Source organism: Apteryx rowi, unplaced genomic scaffold, assembly GCF_003343035.1.
Source record: "Apteryx rowi isolate R43461 unplaced genomic scaffold, aptRow1 scaffold_200, whole genome shotgun sequence".
Lineage (NCBI taxonomy): Eukaryota > Metazoa > Chordata > Aves > Apterygiformes > Apterygidae > Apteryx > Apteryx rowi.
This window is the reverse complement of record NW_020448309.1, coordinates 146,836-168,148: the sequence shown is the minus strand read 5'-3', so window position 1 is coordinate 168,148 and position 21,313 is coordinate 146,836. Positions and strand designations below refer to the sequence as shown.

General features: G+C 40.6%; 1 protein-coding gene across 4 annotated transcripts in view; it reads right to left on the bottom strand.

Annotated features, from left to right (window-relative positions):
- Positions 1-3,776: 3,776 nt before the first annotated feature.
- CEPT1 (choline/ethanolamine phosphotransferase 1) overlaps positions 3,777-21,313 on the bottom strand; it is a 31,206-nt gene continuing 13,669 nt past the window's right edge. For 2 of the 4 annotated variants that reach the window (XM_026063815.1, XM_026063817.1), the window contains exons 5-9: positions 20,811-20,895; positions 7,882-8,013; positions 6,807-6,965; positions 5,388-5,513; positions 3,777-4,608 (exon numbers count right to left, since the gene is read on the bottom strand). In XM_026063815.1, coding sequence (XP_025919600.1) covers positions 4,489-4,608; positions 5,388-5,513; positions 6,807-6,965; positions 7,882-8,013; positions 20,811-20,895 — 622 coding nt within the window. In that variant the 3' untranslated portion in view covers positions 3,777-4,488. Of the gene's footprint in view, positions 4,609-5,387; positions 5,514-6,806; positions 6,966-7,881; positions 8,014-12,635; positions 12,721-20,734; positions 20,896-21,313 lie in introns of all 4 variants that reach the window. The other 2 variants (XR_003253172.1, XM_026063816.1) reach the window with 2 other exon arrangements.

Here is a 21,313-nt window from a genome sequence, read left to right as displayed (position 1 = left end):
CCCTCAACCCCTACAATGTCTTTTCCTCTTCGGTACATTTTTACTCTTTGTGAGGGCTCTGTCCTTGTTTCCTAAGCCCTGTGTGACTGATGTTGCTCTGGAGCAGCAATTTTTAAGGGCTCCATGAGTTGGGTTGGCCTGACATTGGAAAGCACCCTGATATTGCCACATTTGCTTACTCATCTGGCTGATGCCATCCGGCAAGAGCTCTTAACGCCCTCCGTTTCCTGCACAGAGGGCAAACAGGCTGGATATTGCAAGCAGCACGCACAGCCCAGCGATCGATCCAGATCGGCGAAGAAAGAGGACACCGTACCAAAAGTCAGGGCAGATGCTGAAGAAAAACTACCCTATTTATTTCTTCTTTGAGCTCAGTCTGCTTCTCTTAAACCAGCTGCTTGTAGCTGAGCACGTTGTGTTTGCTGTTACAGTCGGTTGCTGTTTGTTAGCAGCAGGGACACATCCAGCTGGGTTCAGGTCACATTATAGTGTACTAACAAATCTCACAGCATATTTTTAAGTCCTTCTTCCAATTCCCCCTGCTCAGGATCTGTCTAACACTTGATCTAAGTCTGGAATAGTAAATAAAACAGCGCCAGGGAATGTTTCCCGGAACTGGAAAGTGCTCATGTATTCTGCTAAATCGTTAACATACTTCCCAGCATAGTATTAGCCAACTAACACTCACACAAACAATTCCCAGGCGCAGTTTGGGAGTCAGCTCAGGAATCATTTCTGATTCGCAGTTTGGTCCCTGCTATGCAGCTGCCCTGTTTGGGAGATAAGTTTCACGTTACGGCCTGTGCCAGCTGGCCTCAGTGCCAGCAAATAGTCCTGGGCATATTTAACCTACCAGGGTCAATGCAGTCATTATTGCTAAGTGCTTTCAGATTGCTCCAGTTGCAATAACAGACACAGCTCCTACCTCAAATCATTTCTCCACCTGGCTATAACTTCTGAAAATTGCTGCAGTCTTCATCTCCTGCTCTCTGGAAGTGATTAAACTTCTCTGCAACTCCATTCCAAACTCGAGCGTGTGGCATAGCAGCACTTGGACATACCTGGTGCAAGCAGGGTAGGAGGGCATGAAGAGAAAAATAGTTGTATGAAATAGAGTTTGAGACACTCAGATTAAACAAAAACAGGGCCTTTTGGAGGTATTGCTGCCTGTCTCTCTCCTGTATGCTCCTTGCCTAAGCAAGGGAACGCCTTTATCAGTTCTTCAAAAAAGAGGCAATGCTCCAACACCATGTGGAAACTTTCACCTTGTCCGGGTGGTTTTAGGGGAAAATTTGCTCAAAGGAGAGCAGGTTGCATTTTTTTGAAGGTTTATACTCAGACTCAGGTATTCCAGGAAGTTCAACAGGGCACTGCTGCAAAAGCTTTTCCTTGTACCACGCCTGTCGAACGCAAGAGAAAGTAAAAAAAATAAATAATAAAAAAGAATCTCGTCACAAGATCAGGCTGAGCATACAAAATACGGCACAATTCACTCAGTAATTCTGTTCCCTTTCCCAACTCCTTGGACAGCCTTAGGTCTACACGCATATCTAAGATAACCTCCAGTTACAAACAAGATAGTAGTGTAACGTGCAAGCGCCAGGGGTAAAGTTCATTTATTCCATTATTTTATTACAGGCATTTATACAATACCTATATCCATAGTAACACTTTACATGGCTTGGATTACAAGCGGCAACATTTCAGAACAGGGGACTATCCCCTGATAACACTGAAACTTGAATCAGGACAGAAATAGGAAATGGTTCCTGGCTGGCTGAATACCACGGGCAGTCAAACTTCCAGGCAGTAAAAAGCTCAAGAAAAGGTGTTATCATGTTGCATTTTGGGAACATCAATAGGCTTTAGTTTAGACATGTTTCCTAAGAAAGTTTGGTCCTAAACAGCCCTTTGACAATTTTAATTCTTCACCATACCACAGTCTCAAGTATCAGTGATAAATTATTTGGAGCAGCTTAATCTTAAAACCCTGAAGACTGAGAGCATGGTTCTCCTTGCCTGCATCTGGACAACCATTTATACTCTAGGGATGGACTTCGAGCTCCTGGATTTGCAACCCCTTTGTGCTGCTGAAAAGAAACAAACGATCATGAAAGAAGGCAAGTCCTGAGAGCCTTAAAATTATTCCAGTCTTGCACTTTGCCTTGCTCACCCCTTGAAGGGCAGCAAGAGAGCCTGGACTATCCAAATCAACCCTTCACCCAGCTGAATACAGCTGTTCAAGACTAAATATGGCAGTTATCTAAATTCCACTTATATAGAAAACTGTGATATGGAAGAGTCACCTGCCACCTTGTGCTGGAGGTGCTCACATTATAGAGGCACTTGGACCTTAACATTTCTGGGACACTTAAGAGCTGTGCCCCAGGTATGCTCAGAACAGTCACAGTCAGGGTACAGAAACCAAACTCTCCCAAAGGCTTTGGGCACCCCCAATACATACCCATCAGGTCCCCAAAAGAGCCCTCGCCCTAAAATAGCTGCTCGCAGGCTTGTAAATGGTCAGGAGCTCAAGGGCTCCGCCATGAAGCGGAGAGGCCTTCATGAGATTTCCTCCTCATCCTGCAGAAGTTTCCCCCTTCCCTAGTGCCCCATTTTCCAAGTGTGCCCTGAAGGGTGATAAGAGCAGATCTCCAACTTGCTTCTGTTGAAACAGCATCACTCTTCAGGAAAAAACCCAAGACTCCTTGGGCCAGAGAAACTGTAAGACCAAACACATCCAGGCACTAAAGGCTCAGCTGGGGAAGTCAGTATCTTCATTCTGCTTCCTGCAACACCTCTAACGGGGACCAGACCCAGTTCTTCCCCCTCAGAGGGAAACATTTCAGCAGCTAAAGCCACGCTCCTTTTGTGTTCTCTCTCTAGCCCTGTGCTAGCACTCCTGTGCTCTCTCCAAGGACACAGCTCCTGGAAAACTCCTCTCTCTGTCCATGATAATCCTAGCACCGGGTACTCTCCTGGGGAAAGGGAAAGAGGGGTTTAAAAGCTCTCTAGGTTAAGGAAGGAACTGCATTTTCTCTCCCACTTCCTGAGCATGTTTTCTAATCGCTAGGGTATTACAGGAAATACATGTCACCACTTCCCGTGGCCAAGTGGTGTTTTGATTTATTGTTGTTATACTTTAATAGAAGTGAGTTGTGCTCAGTTCCTTGAAAGGAGAGACATAAACAAGTGTCTTCAGGACTGTCGTTGGGAACGCAGAGCCGCAGACAGAAGCATCTTCCTACCATCCCGAGATGCCACCGGGTTCATAGCGTTTCCCGCCGACTGTCCCCGAGCAGCTGCCTGATGGCCACAGCAGAACATGCTCTGGAAGCGCTCCCTGTGCTCTGCACAGCAAGCCCAGGCACTTTATTCAGGGTTTGAAATGTCCCTCTGAATGCCAGGGCCTGTGGCACATGCTGCAGCACTTCACTTGTTAAACCCTCTATTAAGTTTAACTTAGCCACCTTGACTCAGTCCACCACATTTAAAATGGCATAAAAACTTACTGTGCTATGTAGTAGAGAAAGCTCTTAGAAACCCTGGGATAACAGCACTATACGCAAGTAAAGCATTAGAAAATTGCTTTCTAAACAGCGGGCAGGATTGCTCTTCATAAGTCTAAGTACTTCACCCAGCAGGACAGAGCAGCAGACACATAAAGACAACTGTTGCTCTCAGAAGTCTTATTTATTAAGAGCAGAAAGGAAATTTTGCTTAAGTTTTATACATAAAAAAGTAAACAGTAAAATTTTCTTTTTAAAGTCTTTCCACTGAAGAAAATTGAGAAATAAGTTGTCTTTTAGATAATGTTTATTTAAAAAAATAAAATTAATTGACAAAGATACCACACTATTTTGCATGCCAGTCATCCCTTCGACTTGCAGAACCCTGCTCAATGTATTGTTCTTTAGCAACAAACCGCTTTTATCAGCAACGCGTAAGCAAATGAACCACATCAATCTGGACTCAAACCTTGTCAGCTACTTCAGCTACACAAGCTAGTGCGATATCTCTGTTTTTATCAGCTCGGGTCTTTAGTAAATAAATTCCAAGTGGACACTAAACAAGTATTTCACTAAGAGATGATGAAATATTAAAATTAAAAGCAAGTTGTATTGCAGCTTGTAATTATACTACATTAGAAACTTGAGTTGTTTGGGGATCCATTCACCATATATAGATTATTTTGTAATCAAGGTAGTTACAAAGACAGAGCGTTACTCCCTGCATGCTTTCCTGGGCATTGAACCAATAGAGTTGACTACATGTAGAGTTGACTAGGGTGTACTTGGAATTCACTCTCTCAGGCAGGAGACTAGTTAAGGAGTGTTACTGATAACAAAGAATAAAAGTTATACAACATTGATTATCATAAATTAATTTGTTCTTATCTGCTTTTGCCTTAGTCTCCTACTTATCTTCATATCCTTTCACGTAGAAAACCAACTCTTTCTTATTTCTCCTTATGGTGACCCCCATTTACTAATGGTGATTAGAATGTGTGGAGGAGGACTTGATCCGGAATACGTGGATGTGCAGATGGGCAGCAATCTGATTGCACACGCTGACACAGTATCGAAGCAAATCAAAGAGAGAAAAGATCTGCCAAGGGAAAAAAATCACGCGTGTTTAGATCCATGTCTCCATGACACAAAACTATCACATGGCCCCTATTCTTCAGAATAAAAGCACTCGGGATCTGCTTTTCAAGAACTAAATCTCCAACTCTGTCTTTACTGAATGTTTATTCCTTATAGTTTCTAAAGATACTGCATTTTCTTCCAGCTGGAAGATACATACAGATTTTAATTCTAGCATCAGAGAGGGAGGTAAAAAAAGTTGTAACTACAACTTTACAATGAAATGTAATACAATGAAATGCCCCATTAACTCTGAATAGTGATAACAATACATATCAGTTCTATTTATTAAAAGCTTTACACTGTTTTAGCAGAGTAAGCTTGAGTGCTCTGTAAGAAAAATCTTTTTAAGGTAAACGTGTGCTTAARGTTTGCAGCTAGTAATGACAGATGTATATGTCTTCAAGAGATTCAGGCATAGCCATACACTTCACATGTACTGTATTCCCTTGCTAACAAGGCATCACAGATCTTCAAAATACTCTATTCTAAGCTTTGAAGACTTGCTACATGGCTTTAAAAGTCCATTTACACTATGCAGAGAGTCCACACCACCAAGCAAACCCTGTTTACCTCAGTTTGCATGAGGCCTAAAATTTAAAATTGGCTCAGAAAAATAAGTTCCCAGCCCATCGTCCTCTAGGCGAGTCAGCTAGCCTCAGCCAAGGGAAACAGCATTTGTGAAAGAGCGCAACATGCTTGTAATGACTGCTGGCAAACAGAAAGTGAACCCACACTTACCAGGGCAATCCAAAGTACAATATACTCATCGATAAAGCTGTTGAAATACTGGTCCAGAAACAAGAGTGCTGGGCCTATGAATGCTGTGTCGTGCAGGTGCATTTCGCTCTTGGTCATGTGTGCAACCTACACAAAAAAAAGTTTAAGTAGTAAACATACTCCAGCAAAGGTAGAGTGATTTCAGAATGCACAGCCAAAAAAAGTTTTCATTCAAGCCACTTTTACTATGAGACACATCAAGTACTTAAGTAAAGTAGCAGCAGTAATCCTGTTTTAGCTATGAGAGTCTACAGCTACAGAAGATGCAAGGTTTGCAGAGAAGAAATCTCTCTCATTAGGACAAAGAGTTTAGCCACAGGAGAAAAACTAGCATTTCTCTAGCCCACAAGCTTTTCCTCCTGCCAGAAACAAAACAGTAAACTGCAAGCAGAATAGCGAGTTTTAGGTTTAGTTGAGCCTGGAAACAAAAATTCACAACTGCTAGATCTTAAAGAAACATTTTGTGTTCCTGACACTTCACCAACTGATTGCTGTCTGATGAGGATAACCATATCTCTCTGGTATAAGTTCGGTAATCGTGCCTTTTCGTGCCCGAGCACAGTGTTCCTGCCCTCCCCCATGTGCACATGCACTGCACAGAGGCCGTTCCTGCACCACATCCTCACTTTTAGCAACACAACCGTTTACGCGACCGTGTGGTGAGCAGGCCTTCATTAAAAACAACCTTTTCTTTCCATGTGAGTTATGTCCAGCACTGATCCAACTCATCTGGCAATACAAGGTATGCCTTCAGAGCTAAGGAGGTGGTGTGGGGCAGCAGCTCTCCATTCAACAGAGGTTCCCCTCCTCTCTTGACAGCATTGCTGTCCATTTTTTGGTACAAACCAGTTAAACGACTGGAGAGAAATAGCGGTTACAATTATTAAGGTGAACCCCAAAGCAGTTGTTCTAAACTTGACAAATAACTTTTGTCAGAACTCTTCAGCTGGCTTCAGCAGTTCTACCTCCGCTCCTTCCCCAACAGGCTCTCCTCCCTTCTGCACCTGCACATGGGGAGAGCTTCAGTGAGCTCTGTTCCCAGCCCAGTTCATCATCCACATGCACAAACACATCGCAGAAATGTGGATGAGCTGCTGGGGAAGAGGAACAGAGCCTAAGGAACTGTAAACTGTACTGGCACTAGCTGTGTAACCACAGCCTGAGCTTGAAGTTTCCTACTCCCATTTCAAATACAAAGGCAGACTCATGTTCTATTCCCTGCACTTCACAACTTCTTTAATGAGGGAAGTGCAAGTATTGTATCATTTTAGTACACAAACCACAATAAATTTAGCTGATGAAATACGCAGAGAACTTTAAAAGCTACAAAAAAGTTCTACCGCAATAACAAAAGGGACTCAACGATTCGGAGGCACTTACCACTAGCTTATTTGTTATCTTAGCAGATACAAAACCAAAAGTAAGTATATACAAGCAGGGATGCTTTTCAAAGAGCTGCACAGCAGACTTCTTGTAGATCATTGCAGCTAATGCGATCACTGACCCAATATGAAGAAAAGGTGAAAGGACGCTCGTTCCCTACAGTAAGATAAAGTGTTAAATTAACAAAACATACGCATTGCAAAAAACCTCAGTAAACCAAGTATTTGTGTGGTATGCAAACAGGTGGTTTGTAACTAACGTCACATTAAAAACATGTCTTTCAGAACACACATACCAGCAGGAACAAAATGCGGTGAAACCTGTGCGAGCGTTGTTTGATGGTGTGGTTGAGCCTTTCTTGTGCTGGCATCCTACTACATGCCTCATGTACGGGTTATAAATTAGTTTAAGTCATAGTCTCAAAAACAAGATGAGGGGGAGAAGAGGCTTTAGACAGCAAAAAACTCACAGTTTTGACACTTGTCTAACAGGTAGGGGCCGATTCTGTTAGCAAGTGACAGAAGACAGTACTACCGTCTGTTTTTCTGTGCCAGCTAGACAAATTCAACTAAAACACTTTTTTAGGAAGCAAATAATTATTAAGCTGGTGTAGAATGGTTCTCAGAAAACTCCTTGAGCTCCAAAATCATCTTCTCTACTGAAGCAGAAGAGACTTGTCCAGTTCCCCTCACTTGTGCTTTCACCGATAATATGAACATTACAAGTCTTCTAGAAGGATGAAAACCACAGCCAGCCTTCTTGACAAACTTCCTTCTGAATGGATTTTTGCACTGGGCTTTTTTGTGAACTCTCTCGGGGAGTCTGCGTTTGCATAACTTGTTTTCTATGATTAACTCAAAAGCAAATATCAAAGTACCATAAGAATTTTTAATCACTCAAATTTTAAAACTCTCATGCAGACAGTATTTACCTTTTTTCCAAGTCAGCAAGGAGAGGTGAAAGGAGACTATTTTACATGTAGGAGATCTTAAGTTAAATCAAAATTGAAGGCATGTCTGGAAAGCCACAGGGTGCTGAAGAAGAAGTAAAAGCAGCAGAACCAAGTACTCACTGCTATAGTGGATCCATTTTTGCCAACTCCGCCTGTGAAGATTACACCAAAGTAGTTTGTACAGGAGAATATGGTTCCAGCAACAGTACAGAGAGCTGGGAATATTTTCATCTGAATATTCAGCACTGGAATCTTAATGGTAGAGAGATAAGAAGTTAAAGTATGCACAAGCAAACTAAAATTGGATTTACATACTTCTGGTGCACTCAAACACTCCACTTTCCAACAACACATTTGCTTTTCTCTCTCTGGTATACAGAGATTTAAATTTCTAGGAAGCATATCAGAGAAGTATGTATTTTTCCCAATGATCCTTCCATCAAACTTCCCTGATCAGTGGGACTTTTCTTTGATTACCTGAAAAGAATTATCAAAAGCAGAGAAACGAGCAGAAACCTTCTCCCAGTACTACCCTTCCAAACACTGAGAACTCACTAGCTAAGTCTCGCACCTATCAAGCGGAGAAGTGTATCGATGATCTTTTCCTGAGCCTGTCATAAAAATTTACAGCTGCAGCTCAAAACCAAGTTGGGCAAAGCAAGAGCTATTGGAGATAATTAAACAAAGATCCTTAAAAACCAGATTCTACCCTATGGGCCATACAAGGAAAGCGGACAGCGATCAGTTAGGTCATCTCAGAGAGTCACCCAGCTTAAGAGAGCAAGCGATGGGGTTGCTAGAGAAGTGAAAAATGAGCACAGGCAACTTTGAAAGAAAGGCAGTAGTCATCTTCATTTAACAGCAGTGTTTTGAGCAGAACAGAGGAAATTAGAAATGAAGAAGAAAAAGTTCGTGACAAACCACAGCAAATATGTTATGGAACCAGGTGTTGAGAGAAAACTTCCCAGAAAAAAAAAAAAAAAAAAGAACTTTCTAGATTTATCTATGCAACTACTAAAAGTCTTCTTGGTCTCTTAATTCAATATTTGCAGTCATGCCACTCCCTACTGAATAAACACACTTGGCTCCCAAACAGCAAAGAGTCCAACTACATACAGAAGCTCAGATGAGGTCAAGTTGTTTCTATTTTAGTATCCTGAATCACACTCTCAGCATAGCTTTTAGCAGATACAGATTCTTAGCTCTCTGTTGTGTTTAACAGCTTAATAACCACTCGGTGTTTTCAGGACTATACATGACAAGAGACAGAGCAAGCTCTGCCTCTTCATGCTTTGCTCTTACAGAGCCTACAGAGGAGCAGACAGACCATCTCTCCAAATCACTGTCCTGCAGGGTTCCCAGGTGGCATAGCTCCATGACACTCACTCTTCAGCATACTTCTCCCTTGCTCAGGCTGCACTGTTAGTCAAAGAAAATGTTTTCAGAAAGATGCTAAAGGGAGAATAATGACAAGTAAATAAAAAGGCATAGACTGAAGAGTGCTAGCTGAAGTCAAACATGCATTAATATTACTAGGAACAGGAGCTCTGAAGGTCTCATCTCAATGTTATAAGTGAGGGCATCTCTGCTGCCACCTGCTTCAATAAAGATACTTTGGTATTTAAAGAGTGGGGTGAATTTGCTCTTCTACAGGAAGAGGAACACAAGGGCAGCTCTCTGCACCTACAGGAAGAGATTAAACCTGAAGCTTCCCAAAGAGAAGGGAAGTGAGCAGGTTGGGGGGGGGGAGCAAAAAAACCCCCAGGATCTCCAAACCACTTCTAACATGGCTCCGAGAGTGATGCTGAGGAAAGGGAAAAGGATGAGACCACACTGATAACATCCATCTTTGCTAGAGCCTTATTAACACTCTTTCTTGCTTCCACTGATAGCTGCATCAGCAGTGAGTGATAGGTCTTAGACTGCACTTATCTGGCAGAAATAAATAACAGGAAACCAAGCTACTTGCAAAAGTTTGGCAGAGATGAAGTCAGAAGAGAGGTATAAAAAGGCAGTGTCTGCTAAATTGCTTTGCATATGAAATGGATGCAGCAGGGCCAGGAGTTAAGAGCAGCAAACGCAAGCAAATAGCATGGCAAAAAACCCTGAGTAGAGGGAGAGATGGAGTTGTACCCAGAGATCTTCCTACAAAGTGACATTTCAGTCCCTGCCTTTTTTAAAAAGGGGAGACCACAGGGTGAACCACAGGATTTCCTTGTCTGGTGTTCCACATATCACTAAAGTCCATGCAATTATTCTGATGTTGCTGGTAATTCACACAGGCTTCACTAGAAGTCAAACACCAGCAGAACTTCTGAAGACTATGATAATGTTGAAAAAAGTATCACAGGCCAATTCTACGTTAATAAAAACAAGTGGCAGCAGGCAAAGAATGGATTAAAGCGAATCCAGAATCATACACCAGAAAAATCAATTTGAGATCTCCAGACCCGTTCTGGATTCTGCTAGGCGTAATCAAAGCTTTGAGCAACAATGAATGGGGAATAAAAAGGACTGGGAAATAGACAGGAAAAGAGCACAACTGAGGGCTCAGTGGAGCAACACTGAAGAGCACCTAGGACATCTGTAAGCGGACACACAGACGCTCTCCCTCCAGAAACTCTTCCTGGCTAACTCACAGTTAGAAAAAGCTCAACCAGCTGAGCAAGTCAGAGTATTCTGCTGGTCCTTCAGGCAAGGCTGGATCCCACCTGTAGCGTAGAGCTGTGTCTACGTGCAGTTCTATCACATCTGCAACAGGGATAACAACTCATAAAGGGTCAAAACCAAGCTCGCTTCCTATTCATGAAATCTTTATTCTTTGAAAAATTCCACTGTGGGATAAAATAGGAGCAATTCTAGCACTTCTCACTTCAAAAATAGTGATAAATAAATCAAACACGTTGCACCTAAGCTTGCTTACTTTACTCACGTTTGCCAAATGAGGATCGCGGCTGAAATAGTACTCACCATCCACCAGAAGTTACTGGATGCCAGGAGCCTTGCAGAATGGCGTTTTAAAAAGCTTTAAAGAGAACCTACACTGACAGAAAGAAGGAAGCCAGCACAGGTATACACTGTTTCGTGGGGAAAAAGCAGCAAGCTAATGAAAGCGACAATTGACAAAATACACAATTCTGCATTTGGTAAATTCAGATTGTTTTGCTTTTCACAAGTTAGCATAAGAAAGTGGAATGTTTGAGCATACAACCACGTATTTTATTCCATTAATTTCTTTTTCCTTATAAAAAGGAACCAAAACACTAAAACACCAATTTTGCTGTCACATGAAATGTTAAAGGAAAAGAGTTTTTTTTCTCTTTGAGTTATATTTTGCTCTGCAAGCAGTAAGCAATGTTTATCTCCGTAAACAAAAACAACTCACAAGTGGAATGAAAAAGGGAAATTCCTAATTGTCATGGGAAACAGGCTGAAGTTTGCTCTCTAGAGAAATGCATCCATAAATCCAACACTAGATTTCAAAATATTTTAATCTTTTGGGAGCTGTCTAAGCAAAGTCTCGAAATTTAATAAGAGTTCTTTGTTGCAGCAGCATTTGGCTGAAAAGGGTAAAGTTATTAAATAATAAAAGGGAAGAACTTTAAATTTTCTCATGCAAACATTATCTTGCACTGAATCATGCCAGAAGCTGCTGTGGCAGCAATTATTTTATCTTTTTAAGGGAAAAAGGAAACTGCGAACATGAATTGGGGAATCCCTATTTCCAATGCAGAATAGCTTTGTGGATGTTGACCACGTTAATGTCTTTGGAGAAGTTTGGCACCAGTAAGCTGACTTGTAGGATCATTTTTTAGAAATAATTCTGTCCACATGCATAATTTTATAGGTGGTATTTACTTTGCAGGTTATGTAACAGCTGGGGCGGGAGAGGGTCTCTTTTTTTTGTATTTTTTTTTTCCTTTTAAACCTGGAAGCACATGTAGCAAAATTGGAGTAATCAGGATTAACTCTAAAACATTAGAGGGTTCATTTATCTACTTTTATGGAGCAGATTAGAAATTCAGTGATTCGAGTTAGAGCATTTCAGTAATTTTTGACTATCTCTTGGTTTTCTTATAGACCAAGATCGCCTTATCCACCTTGGAAAGTGCTTTCATCAGATACACAACAACCACTCAGGAAGGAAAACCTTCCATGAAATCAATACTTCAGTAGTTCTCTCTTAATTTGTTGTGTCGATGCTTCTCTCTGGGCAATGCTGTTTCAATAGCCACGGGCAGGGGGGACTTCAGTAACGCTAATATAAAATTAAATTGTGATATCCCATAAATCTGCCAACTGACAGGGCCTGGTGAGCCTCATTAAAGTCTGCGGGATCTATATGTAATCAGCCCACGGCAGACAGCGTACACAAATAGGATCGCCATCATTTAAAAATATATATCTTAWATAGATAGAGGCAATTTTTCCACATTCAGACCAAATTAGCTACTGAGGGTTACCAGCTGCTCTCCAAAAATTTCCCCCATGGCTTCAACCCAATTCAGTATTCTGTGGGTCGCTGTTCATTCAAGCTTTGGCTAGATCACTCAAAAGCAGCTGGACTTCAGAAAAGGACAAAATAATATCCAAATAGCGCACTTAAGTCCATGAAATGTTTGATATCTTTCTACCTGCAGAATACAAAATAATGGCTTCTTTAAATAACTCTGGTAAAACCAGAATGCACAATGATTGCCATTTAATCCATACTTAAGAATATGTATTTCCATTTATGAGGAAATACGAGAGCTTTCCCTCACAAATGAAACTAATTTTCTACACAGGTAGTTCTTCCAGCTTTCTCCTAGATCATTCTTATTTTATACTGCTTAATAGAAACAGGCATTAAATAGGATATACAACAAAATTACCAGAGATTGCCAAAAAGGTGGTCCTCCGATCACCGCCAGTAAATGCATGATTATTATGAAGATTTGCACTTCAGTCACATCAATTCTGATTAGGTATAAAAAGCCAAAAAAGCCAGAATTATTCAAAGCAATTTCAAGTCAATTATTTGCAAGCTCAGCAGCATTCCTCTATCATGCACAGTATAAAAATTCAAAAATACTCAGGAAAACAAAAGAGGCATTGATAATTTAGAAAGCAAAATATATTTTAGTTTCTTTGTTAAAAGAGCCGTGCCATGGTTTTTTTTCCTAATTTCACAGTGCGATAAAAATCCATTTTGTCAAAAGGAACAGTTGGAACTTTTCTTTTAACTGACCAATATCAGTTACAGAAATAAATATTCAGTTTTAACCTTGCCCACCAAGAAAAATGAATCGATTTCAGATGATAAAATTCAGGAAGGATTTTTAGTCCCCACTTTTTTCCTCCTATTCTACTATTTTTTTTAAATGAATTCTTTCCGAGAAGCACCAAACTCAAAGAAACTTGAATCTCTGAAGAGCTTATGCGTACGTAAACTGTAGAGTCAGCTGCATTGCTAAAGATTACGCAATTCAGTATCTAGCATGCAGCAAGAAGAGAAACCACTTCTGGTTCTAGCATAGCTAATATGTTTTGTAGAAAGGCAGGAAGAAAAAGTTTACAAAAACGACTCAAGTTAAGACTTTGTTTTAAAGATCAGGCAAAAGTCTCAGTGCTAGCAAGAGGGAAAAACCAAGGCCATACAAATCGATTCCAGAAACACAATTAAAGAAAAATGTAAGTAAAACATAAAGAGGAGGAACTTTCTGGTGTATAATAGGAAGCCGTATAATACTGTCTTATATGGCAATACTGTACCAAAAGTAATCCTTTGGGTCGGTTCCAAATATTTATGGCATATGCATTAGCTCTAATCATAAAGCTCTTCCTAAAATACTCAAAACCAGTTCTTTGGCTGTTGTAAAGACTCTAATGATATTAAGCACAACTGCATAGGCATCGGGAATAACGAACTTCTTTTTTTTTTGCCAAATGACCTACAAGACCATATAAGCAATTTAATATCAGATCAGTGCGTACCACCWCAAATTCTTTCTTTAGCCTTTGCTCCAGTTTTGGAGTAGATCCTCCAGTCTAGCCAAAATGGATTTCCACTTTAGCAGCGGAGCAAGATGAACAAGTGATAATTATGAGGCTGCATCTAATTTCCATGTAGAACATCCCCCAAAGCAGAAGAAAGCAAAAGGGCAAGTGTACACGGGATTCAATGCGATCTCTTTTCCTACTATGAATTCTCCACACGTTGGCTGCTGCTTGCAGCAGACTAAAAAACCACCGCATCCAGCTCCCACTGTACAACGTCACCTTTCCACCAGCCCGGAGACTTTCTGAACAGCTCCCTAAGAGCAGGACAGGCACCTAGGGAACAAATAGCAGAATCGGCACGTGGCGGCACTGCCGACAGCACGCAAACAGGATACGAGGCGCCCAACCCTACGGCTGTCGCTATTGCAAACTCCCGCTGCTGCCTCCCAAAGTCATAAAGCAAATGAGCAGCGAAGCAGCAGGCAGCAGAGGAGAGTATAAAAGGCAAGAAAGAAGAGAGGAGAGCAGCAATAGCCATGTACTAGCCGGCTTCTGTAATGCGAAAGAGTTTGGCTTGGGAGGGTGGGGCTGTCAGAGTAAAGCTAGAGAAGATTCCAATAAAGATAATTTCCTTTACACGCTTTTGCTCTGTAATTTGTCTTTTCACTACGTCAAGCATGCAGCTATGAAATACACAGGAAATAGCTTCAGGGGTCCTCCTATATCCTGATTTCATCGACAACAATCTTGTAAGGCAACCGAAACCGGTTTGGTGGGAGGAGGGAAAAAAAAAAAAAATCAATTCCCAGAAAAAGTAAAAAAGTTCTTAAAAAAAAAAAATCTGTATTTTCAGTCCTCACCCAAACAGTCCTCACCCAAACAGATGGAGCATTTAAAATACCTTGCAAGAAAAAGCTACGGATGCTCAGGACACGTGAGAAGAGTGAGCGACAAAACACCTGATTAAATGCAAGTTGCTTCCTCTTAGCTTTTACAATTAGTACGGAAATGTGTTTTCTGGGCGTCCAATTGAGGAAGGGCTGAAGAAGCTCAGTAAGTCCACACGGGTTTAACACAAGTGTATTTTGCAACTGTCGGTGATCTAGAAGAACATAAAGTAGCTAGAAAAAAACTCACCGAAACACTGACTAGTAACTAGTGTAGGCAACTCAAGTTTATAGCTTTACTTGGACAGCAGAACAGGTTTCTTTTGGCAGCACTAATCTTAATGAAAAAAAAAACAAGATCACATACTCAGATCATTCAAAACGAGGTATGAAAGGTTTTCAAGACGAGGTTTCCAAAAAACAGACTCTTAGACGAAACTGGCAGCCCACTGAAGGCAATAACCAAATCCATGGGTGCAGTGTCTGGATTCAGATTAGGAAGCTAGGGCTATCGTCTTTAGACACAGCTGTGGTAACAGCCTTCACTACACTGCCCTTAGTTCTGCCCTCCACTATTAAAGAGAAAAAAAAAAAAGGAAAAAAAACAGGGACAAGGCAGCTGGAAAGGGTTCAGAAATGAACCATGAGGATGATGCTTGGTCAGAAACTCCTTCTTGACGTATAATAAGAATTTCATGTTGCACAACAACAAAAGAGTTAAGGTTTAACTTCAATTTCTGCATAAAGAGAAGATGTTGGACACTAAAGCGCTCCTTAAGCCAGAAGGCAAAGATGTAAGATCCGTTGGCAAGAAATGGGCCACCTAAACTGCTGCTATAAATAAGGTGCAAGTTCTTAATAGCGGGGGTGAAAAATGACTGGAACATATTACCTACAGGGGACTCTGTCCCCATACGCATTAAAATCGCCGCTGGATGACTCTGTAAAAGATAAGCTCTACGCCAGCGGAGCACAGGCCTGAAGCTGCAATTACCCAGGGAAATTTTATTGCAGGATTCGACTGCCAAACGGTCACTTCTGTCCTTAGAAATCCGCGACTACAGGAATCCGGATGGGCAACTCCTCGAAGCCAGACCACAAAAAGGGAACAACGCTTGGAAAGAGAAGCTGGGCGAAAGGGGGAGGCGGCTCGCTGTTCCTCTCTCCGTTTAGCTGCAGTTTCTGCTGTAGCGGCGCCGTCATCCTAAACTGGAATAAATCCATGCTGCTGCTAAAAAGGAGCGGTTATCCTGGCCTCTCCATTTCTCCAACCATTTTCGCCTCCCCCCAAACCCAACTGCTCAGTCCCTTCTCCCTTGTGCATTAGTCTCATGCCACCAGCTGCATCAGGAAATTGGCTCAGCTAAAATGACTCAACGAAAAAAAAGGGAGAGGGGGGAAAAAAAGACAGTTCCTGCCCCAGTTTCCAGCAGATCTGCTTTTTTTAATCCATTTCGAGTGGCCTCGGAACGATGCAAGCACCACAGAGAGGGCAGCGAAAGGTCTGTACCGCCTCTTTTGGCAGCAGAGCAAAACTGTGCTAAGCTAAAGCGGCTGCGTAGCTACAGACTTGGAAAACAAGGGAGTAAAAGGAGGAATAAAAGGGAAGAAAATTAAGGCCTCCAAATGCAAGGCAAGCAGACTGCTACTAGGTTTCACAGAAGTGCTAGCCAGCCCTTAAAATGCAACGCAGTAATAAAATGAAAGGATACTAACTAAAAAGCAATGCAACAGTGGCTTTGCTCAGATGAAAAGGTAACGTACAGCATTACCCGGAAAACGTTAACATATATCAGGCAATCTAGAGGACGTTCATTCCTCGGCTTTAATGATTAACTCGTATGCGTAAGTAACTTCAGGATAAAACGTGGTAGTAATAAAAAGATCCATAAACTGCCTCAGTCACCTTACCGGTTTTAAGTTTGGGGAGAACTGGGAAGGTGCCTAAAAACGACAAAGCAAAAACCTGGGCAACAGGAAAAAGCTGCTTGATCAGTTTGAACCTAGACTGGCTAAAGCCCTTCCGTATCGCCCACACGGACCTTTGGGGGAAAAATATCTAGTTTGCTTTAGTGATTAGGGAAATTATTCACGACGCAGGGGGATAAAAACACCTTCTGAAATATTCCAGAGAGTAAATTACATTTTTATAGAGAATTCTGTTGCACATTAGAGCACATCTTATGCTAAGGACTGTAGAAATCAAGCTTGAGAAGCAGATCATTTATTGACTAACAGTGAAAAATATTTTTACTCGAATGATAAAGATAGGTGGTGCAAAAAAACCACAGCATTCGGGAATCAAAAGTGGGGAAGAAGCCTTTGGTACTGCAGGTCCCTTTTTTTTTTATTATTATTGGGGAAGTCAGCACRTCAGATAAACACGGCTAAAAGCCTGGTACCATAAGCAGACCTGCAGGAAAGCAGAAATATTTCAAAGCAAGATGGGAATCAGCCAGTTCAAAGTCTGATTCCATTTTCTTCTCGYGCTTTTATTTATTTGCTTGCTTTAATGCTGCAGTGGACATCCTAAGAAAAACAAATGGGCAAGGCTAGCAGCCTAAAGTTTTACAGCTAAATTAAGGAGGTTTCTCAAAGCTTCTTAACGGGGATATTTTCAGCAATCACTTAGGCCACACTTCCCCTAACCTGAGAGGTTATTTTTTGCCCGACGTTTCCTGACGAATTGAGTCATGTCAGCATTGCCCAAACAGTTTACGTTGCTAGGATGATGTGGAGACATAATGCACAACATGCGGYGGATCTCTAATACCTAAGAAATGAAGAAAAATGAAACAAGCCGTTTTCCTGAGACATGCCTGCACCACAATAGATGGACRTAAACTTATTGCAGCAGTTCCTCAAAAGACACAAAGCCGCTTAGTCCCAAAGAGCTCTTCTTCAAATAAACCGGGGACTTTTTCATCCTTTAGAAAATAAATAGAAGACCTGGAGTCAAGTTAAGACCACCAGCAGCATCCAGGCAAAGAATCAAGGAGCAAAGACAGATTAGACACTGAAGACAAAGCTACAAAGACCCTTGACTCGGTAGTTTAACAAACTAAAAACGTGTAGACGGAACATTTAATTGCAAGGCTAAGAAAAACATTTAAACCGCAACCTTGAAAAACACCAATTCTGCAGCAAACCGATGTTAAGAAAGAATAACAAATGATAGTTCTGCGGAACTGAAGCTGGCAAGCAGGGACTTGGTCAAAAAATGTTCATGTTGCACCAGCTACTGTTGTGAACTAGGGATTGTAAATGAGGACACGAAGTATTTGCATTCGAATAAAGCTGGGGAAGCAAGGGAGCTGTGCATTTTTAAATACACATTTTATCCCTTACTCCCCGGCTGTCTGAATTCACAAGACAGCAGTATGCTCATACGTATCTTCAGAAGGCATTCTCCAATTCTTGCAGTGAGACTGCAAGCATTGCACTGTATGCATTGCAACATGTTTTACTCTATTTTTATTGTATTTTGTTATTTTATTGTATGTATGTGCTTTCTGGTCATGCACAACGTGAGTATAGATTACCTGCTAGCTTTCACACTTACGTTTTCTATAATAATAGAAGATACTGGCAGCATAATTATTGTTTTAACATTTCATTTTCTAGAAAAGTCTGACCATTTTACAAGTTCATACATCAGCTCCCTCATTTGTGATTCCTCTTTATGCAATATATACCGTGCTAAACCATATTAGCACATCGTTAAAACTGCCCACTTCTGGTCTATGAAACAAACACCAAAATTTGAGGTAAAACTTCACAAGCAAAAGCCAAATTACACCATTACAAGTAACGAAGGGTGACATTGCAAAGCTGCAAGAGGAGGTATGCAGAACTGCAGCTATTTAGAATTCTGCACATTTACACTTCAAAATACAGTAAAGCTGTTTTGATTCCAAAATCTTCAAGCATACTATTGTTTAAAACTTAAGTGTTCTTTTAAATAATTTCTCCATAGGCTAAAGGCACAAGCAAGCTTCATTAATTAAAAAAATAAAAGAGCTTGTTAAAGAACCTCCTTTTTTTTTCCCTTGCTGGCTTTACAAAAGCCTTAGTACCCAACACGTGCAAGTACAAGGTTTACTGATTTTGCAAGAACTGTAATCTAGTCGCTTCGTGTTTTGCYGGGTCATCTAGAATTTTTAAAATGGGGATTTATTGTTACACTTTCCTCATTAGAAATGCATTTGTTATATGAAAYGGTTATCAGATAAAGAATAGTGTGAATATATATTTCCTGTAGCTTTTCCATCTCAGAAACAAAGCAATACTGAAATAAATTCTATACCACCTGACCTCAAACTGTGTAAAATAAGCATGAGGCTTTTTGTTCTGAGTAAACGACTTGGAAGTGCTAGTATCTTCATTWAGAAGTCAAGACTGAAATTAAAAGTGCTAGAGAACACGAAGCCACATATGCAAGCGTTTGAGAAAATTAAGTCTATTCTGTATTTCAGTATGCTTAAAAACTGGTAAAAATTTGTGCGTGTGAGGAAAATTGTCATAAGCAAACTTTTAGCATTCTGCTGCTGGAGGAAAAGTGACAAAACGCTTATGCCCGGCTCATCCACTACACACAGCAATTTTATTTATTTGTAAAACTAACTTTCTTCACGAAAGGCAAAAGCATCCTTTCCGAGGGTGGAGACCGTGATGAGCCTATCGGTTCCAGGTTACCTATGCAAAGAATTGGAACTTTCCTCTCCCTCTTGCCTAAAATGGATGAGAATAAACTGTTATTTGATTCACTGTCATTATAGAATTTGAGTTTCTTCCCATCACCAAAAAAAAACTCCACACACAAACTGTGACTTAAAGACATAAAATGTTTTAGCAGTTAAGGAAAAACATTTTAAAACTAAGTCTTTTCAGGAATAGTCATAAAGTTATCACAACAGGCTAAAATCTTGATTAAACTCTTCCTTCCTTCCTTCAAGTCATTGCTTGATGCATCACCATTTCCCGAAACTAAGTATTTCCAGGCTTTCATATACTGTCAACAAAGTATTTAAAAAAAAAAATCATGTCATTTGACTACCTTCAGAGCAGGCTTAACTGACATTTCGCCTAGTGTCAGATGCAGCCAGTGGATGTAACACGATATACYGGATTGCTAATACTGTTCAATCTAAATTAGAACTAGYAATTAAAGAATCTTTTTAATAGCCTCATGAAAGCAGAGATTATGCTGAAATATTAAATGCAAGACAAAAAGAACAGCATAATTTGCATCAATGCAGGTTTAATAAAAGATATTGAAACAAACTGCTTGCCACAAAAATCTCATGATAGTTTTACTTAAAGTGTGCTGCAGTTTTAAGTAGGCTATTAAAAAGSTATTCTTATAGCCAGGGGTTTTCCTTGAAATATTCAGGGATAATCATTCAACAAATATGAGAAATTTCAAGGAACCCAAACCATTCACTTTTAATGATACCACTTTACTGGGAAAAAGAAGAAAATCTATATACACCATATTTAAAAAGCTGAAATAAGGAAGAGAAAGTCCTTTCTGAAGAGTGGTAAACCAGAGTGGAAAAGGATACCTCTAGCACAGACATARGGAAAAGCATTCGGAAAATAAAGACAACCAGGAAATGAAGTTACTTAATGAAGCTGTAAGCACAGTTAAGTGACTGGACTATGAGGACAAAGTGACATAGGTCAAAACAGCTATTTCTAATCGATAACTGGCAACTTTTTAAGCGATTGCATGGCATGCAATTCCGTGAACTAGCCAAGCAATTCTTTTTTCTGGTGGAAAGGTATTTGAATTAAGAAAAAAAAAAATCTCTCCAATTTTAAAAAGCAGTTCCAACAGCATTATTTTAGACCCAYGCTTACAGAGCTGCTTCCACAACCCTGGCTATCTTTTAGGTGATGCCAGAATTGGTGCAGAATAAAAATATTCAAAGCAAACTTTTCTGTTTAATGGGCAGCCTCCTGCTTTGTTTTCAAGTAAAACGTGATGCTTTCAAAAACCAATTTTCAGTCGGACTGGATGTTCATTCATACTTTGCAAACATTTTCCCCCCCTCATATCGGAGCACTTGTGAAATACCCTTAGCAAGATGCTTCTCATATACCAGTTATGTGCATGACAAAGGTGCTGTCTCTTAGTCCATGCCGTTGTTTGCTGGATAGCATTAACGCTCGCTTTACCGTGTAGTTCCAGAACCAGGTCCCCAGGGTTCCTGTGAGAAGCTGGATTACTATTGTACAGAGCATAGACTCCGTAACATCAAATCTACGCGTGAGGGAAAGAAACATTGCAAAACATTTTACTGAGCGCTGCAGCTAATTTAACCCAGGAGAACCGATTTTCAATTGCAGCATGAAAAACAAAATACAGACAACTCCTTTAGAGCATCACAAATTCACCACTGAGACAATTTAAAGGGCAGAATAAGGGAATTAATGACCAGGAAAAAAAAAATTAGAGCATCAAAGAATTGATAAAAATACTGCAACCTGTGTAGTATTTTGCACATTTGAAACTCCATACAGAGCTTATCTAATTTACTGTTTTACGGTACAATTCCATCAGGTGGGCAAATATAATCGCCGTTTTGCGTGTGAGGAAGCAAACGGCATGAAATTCCTTGCTCCAAGTYGGAGCAAATAAAAGCCACAATCAAACACACAGCTCGGGATTTCTCATCTTC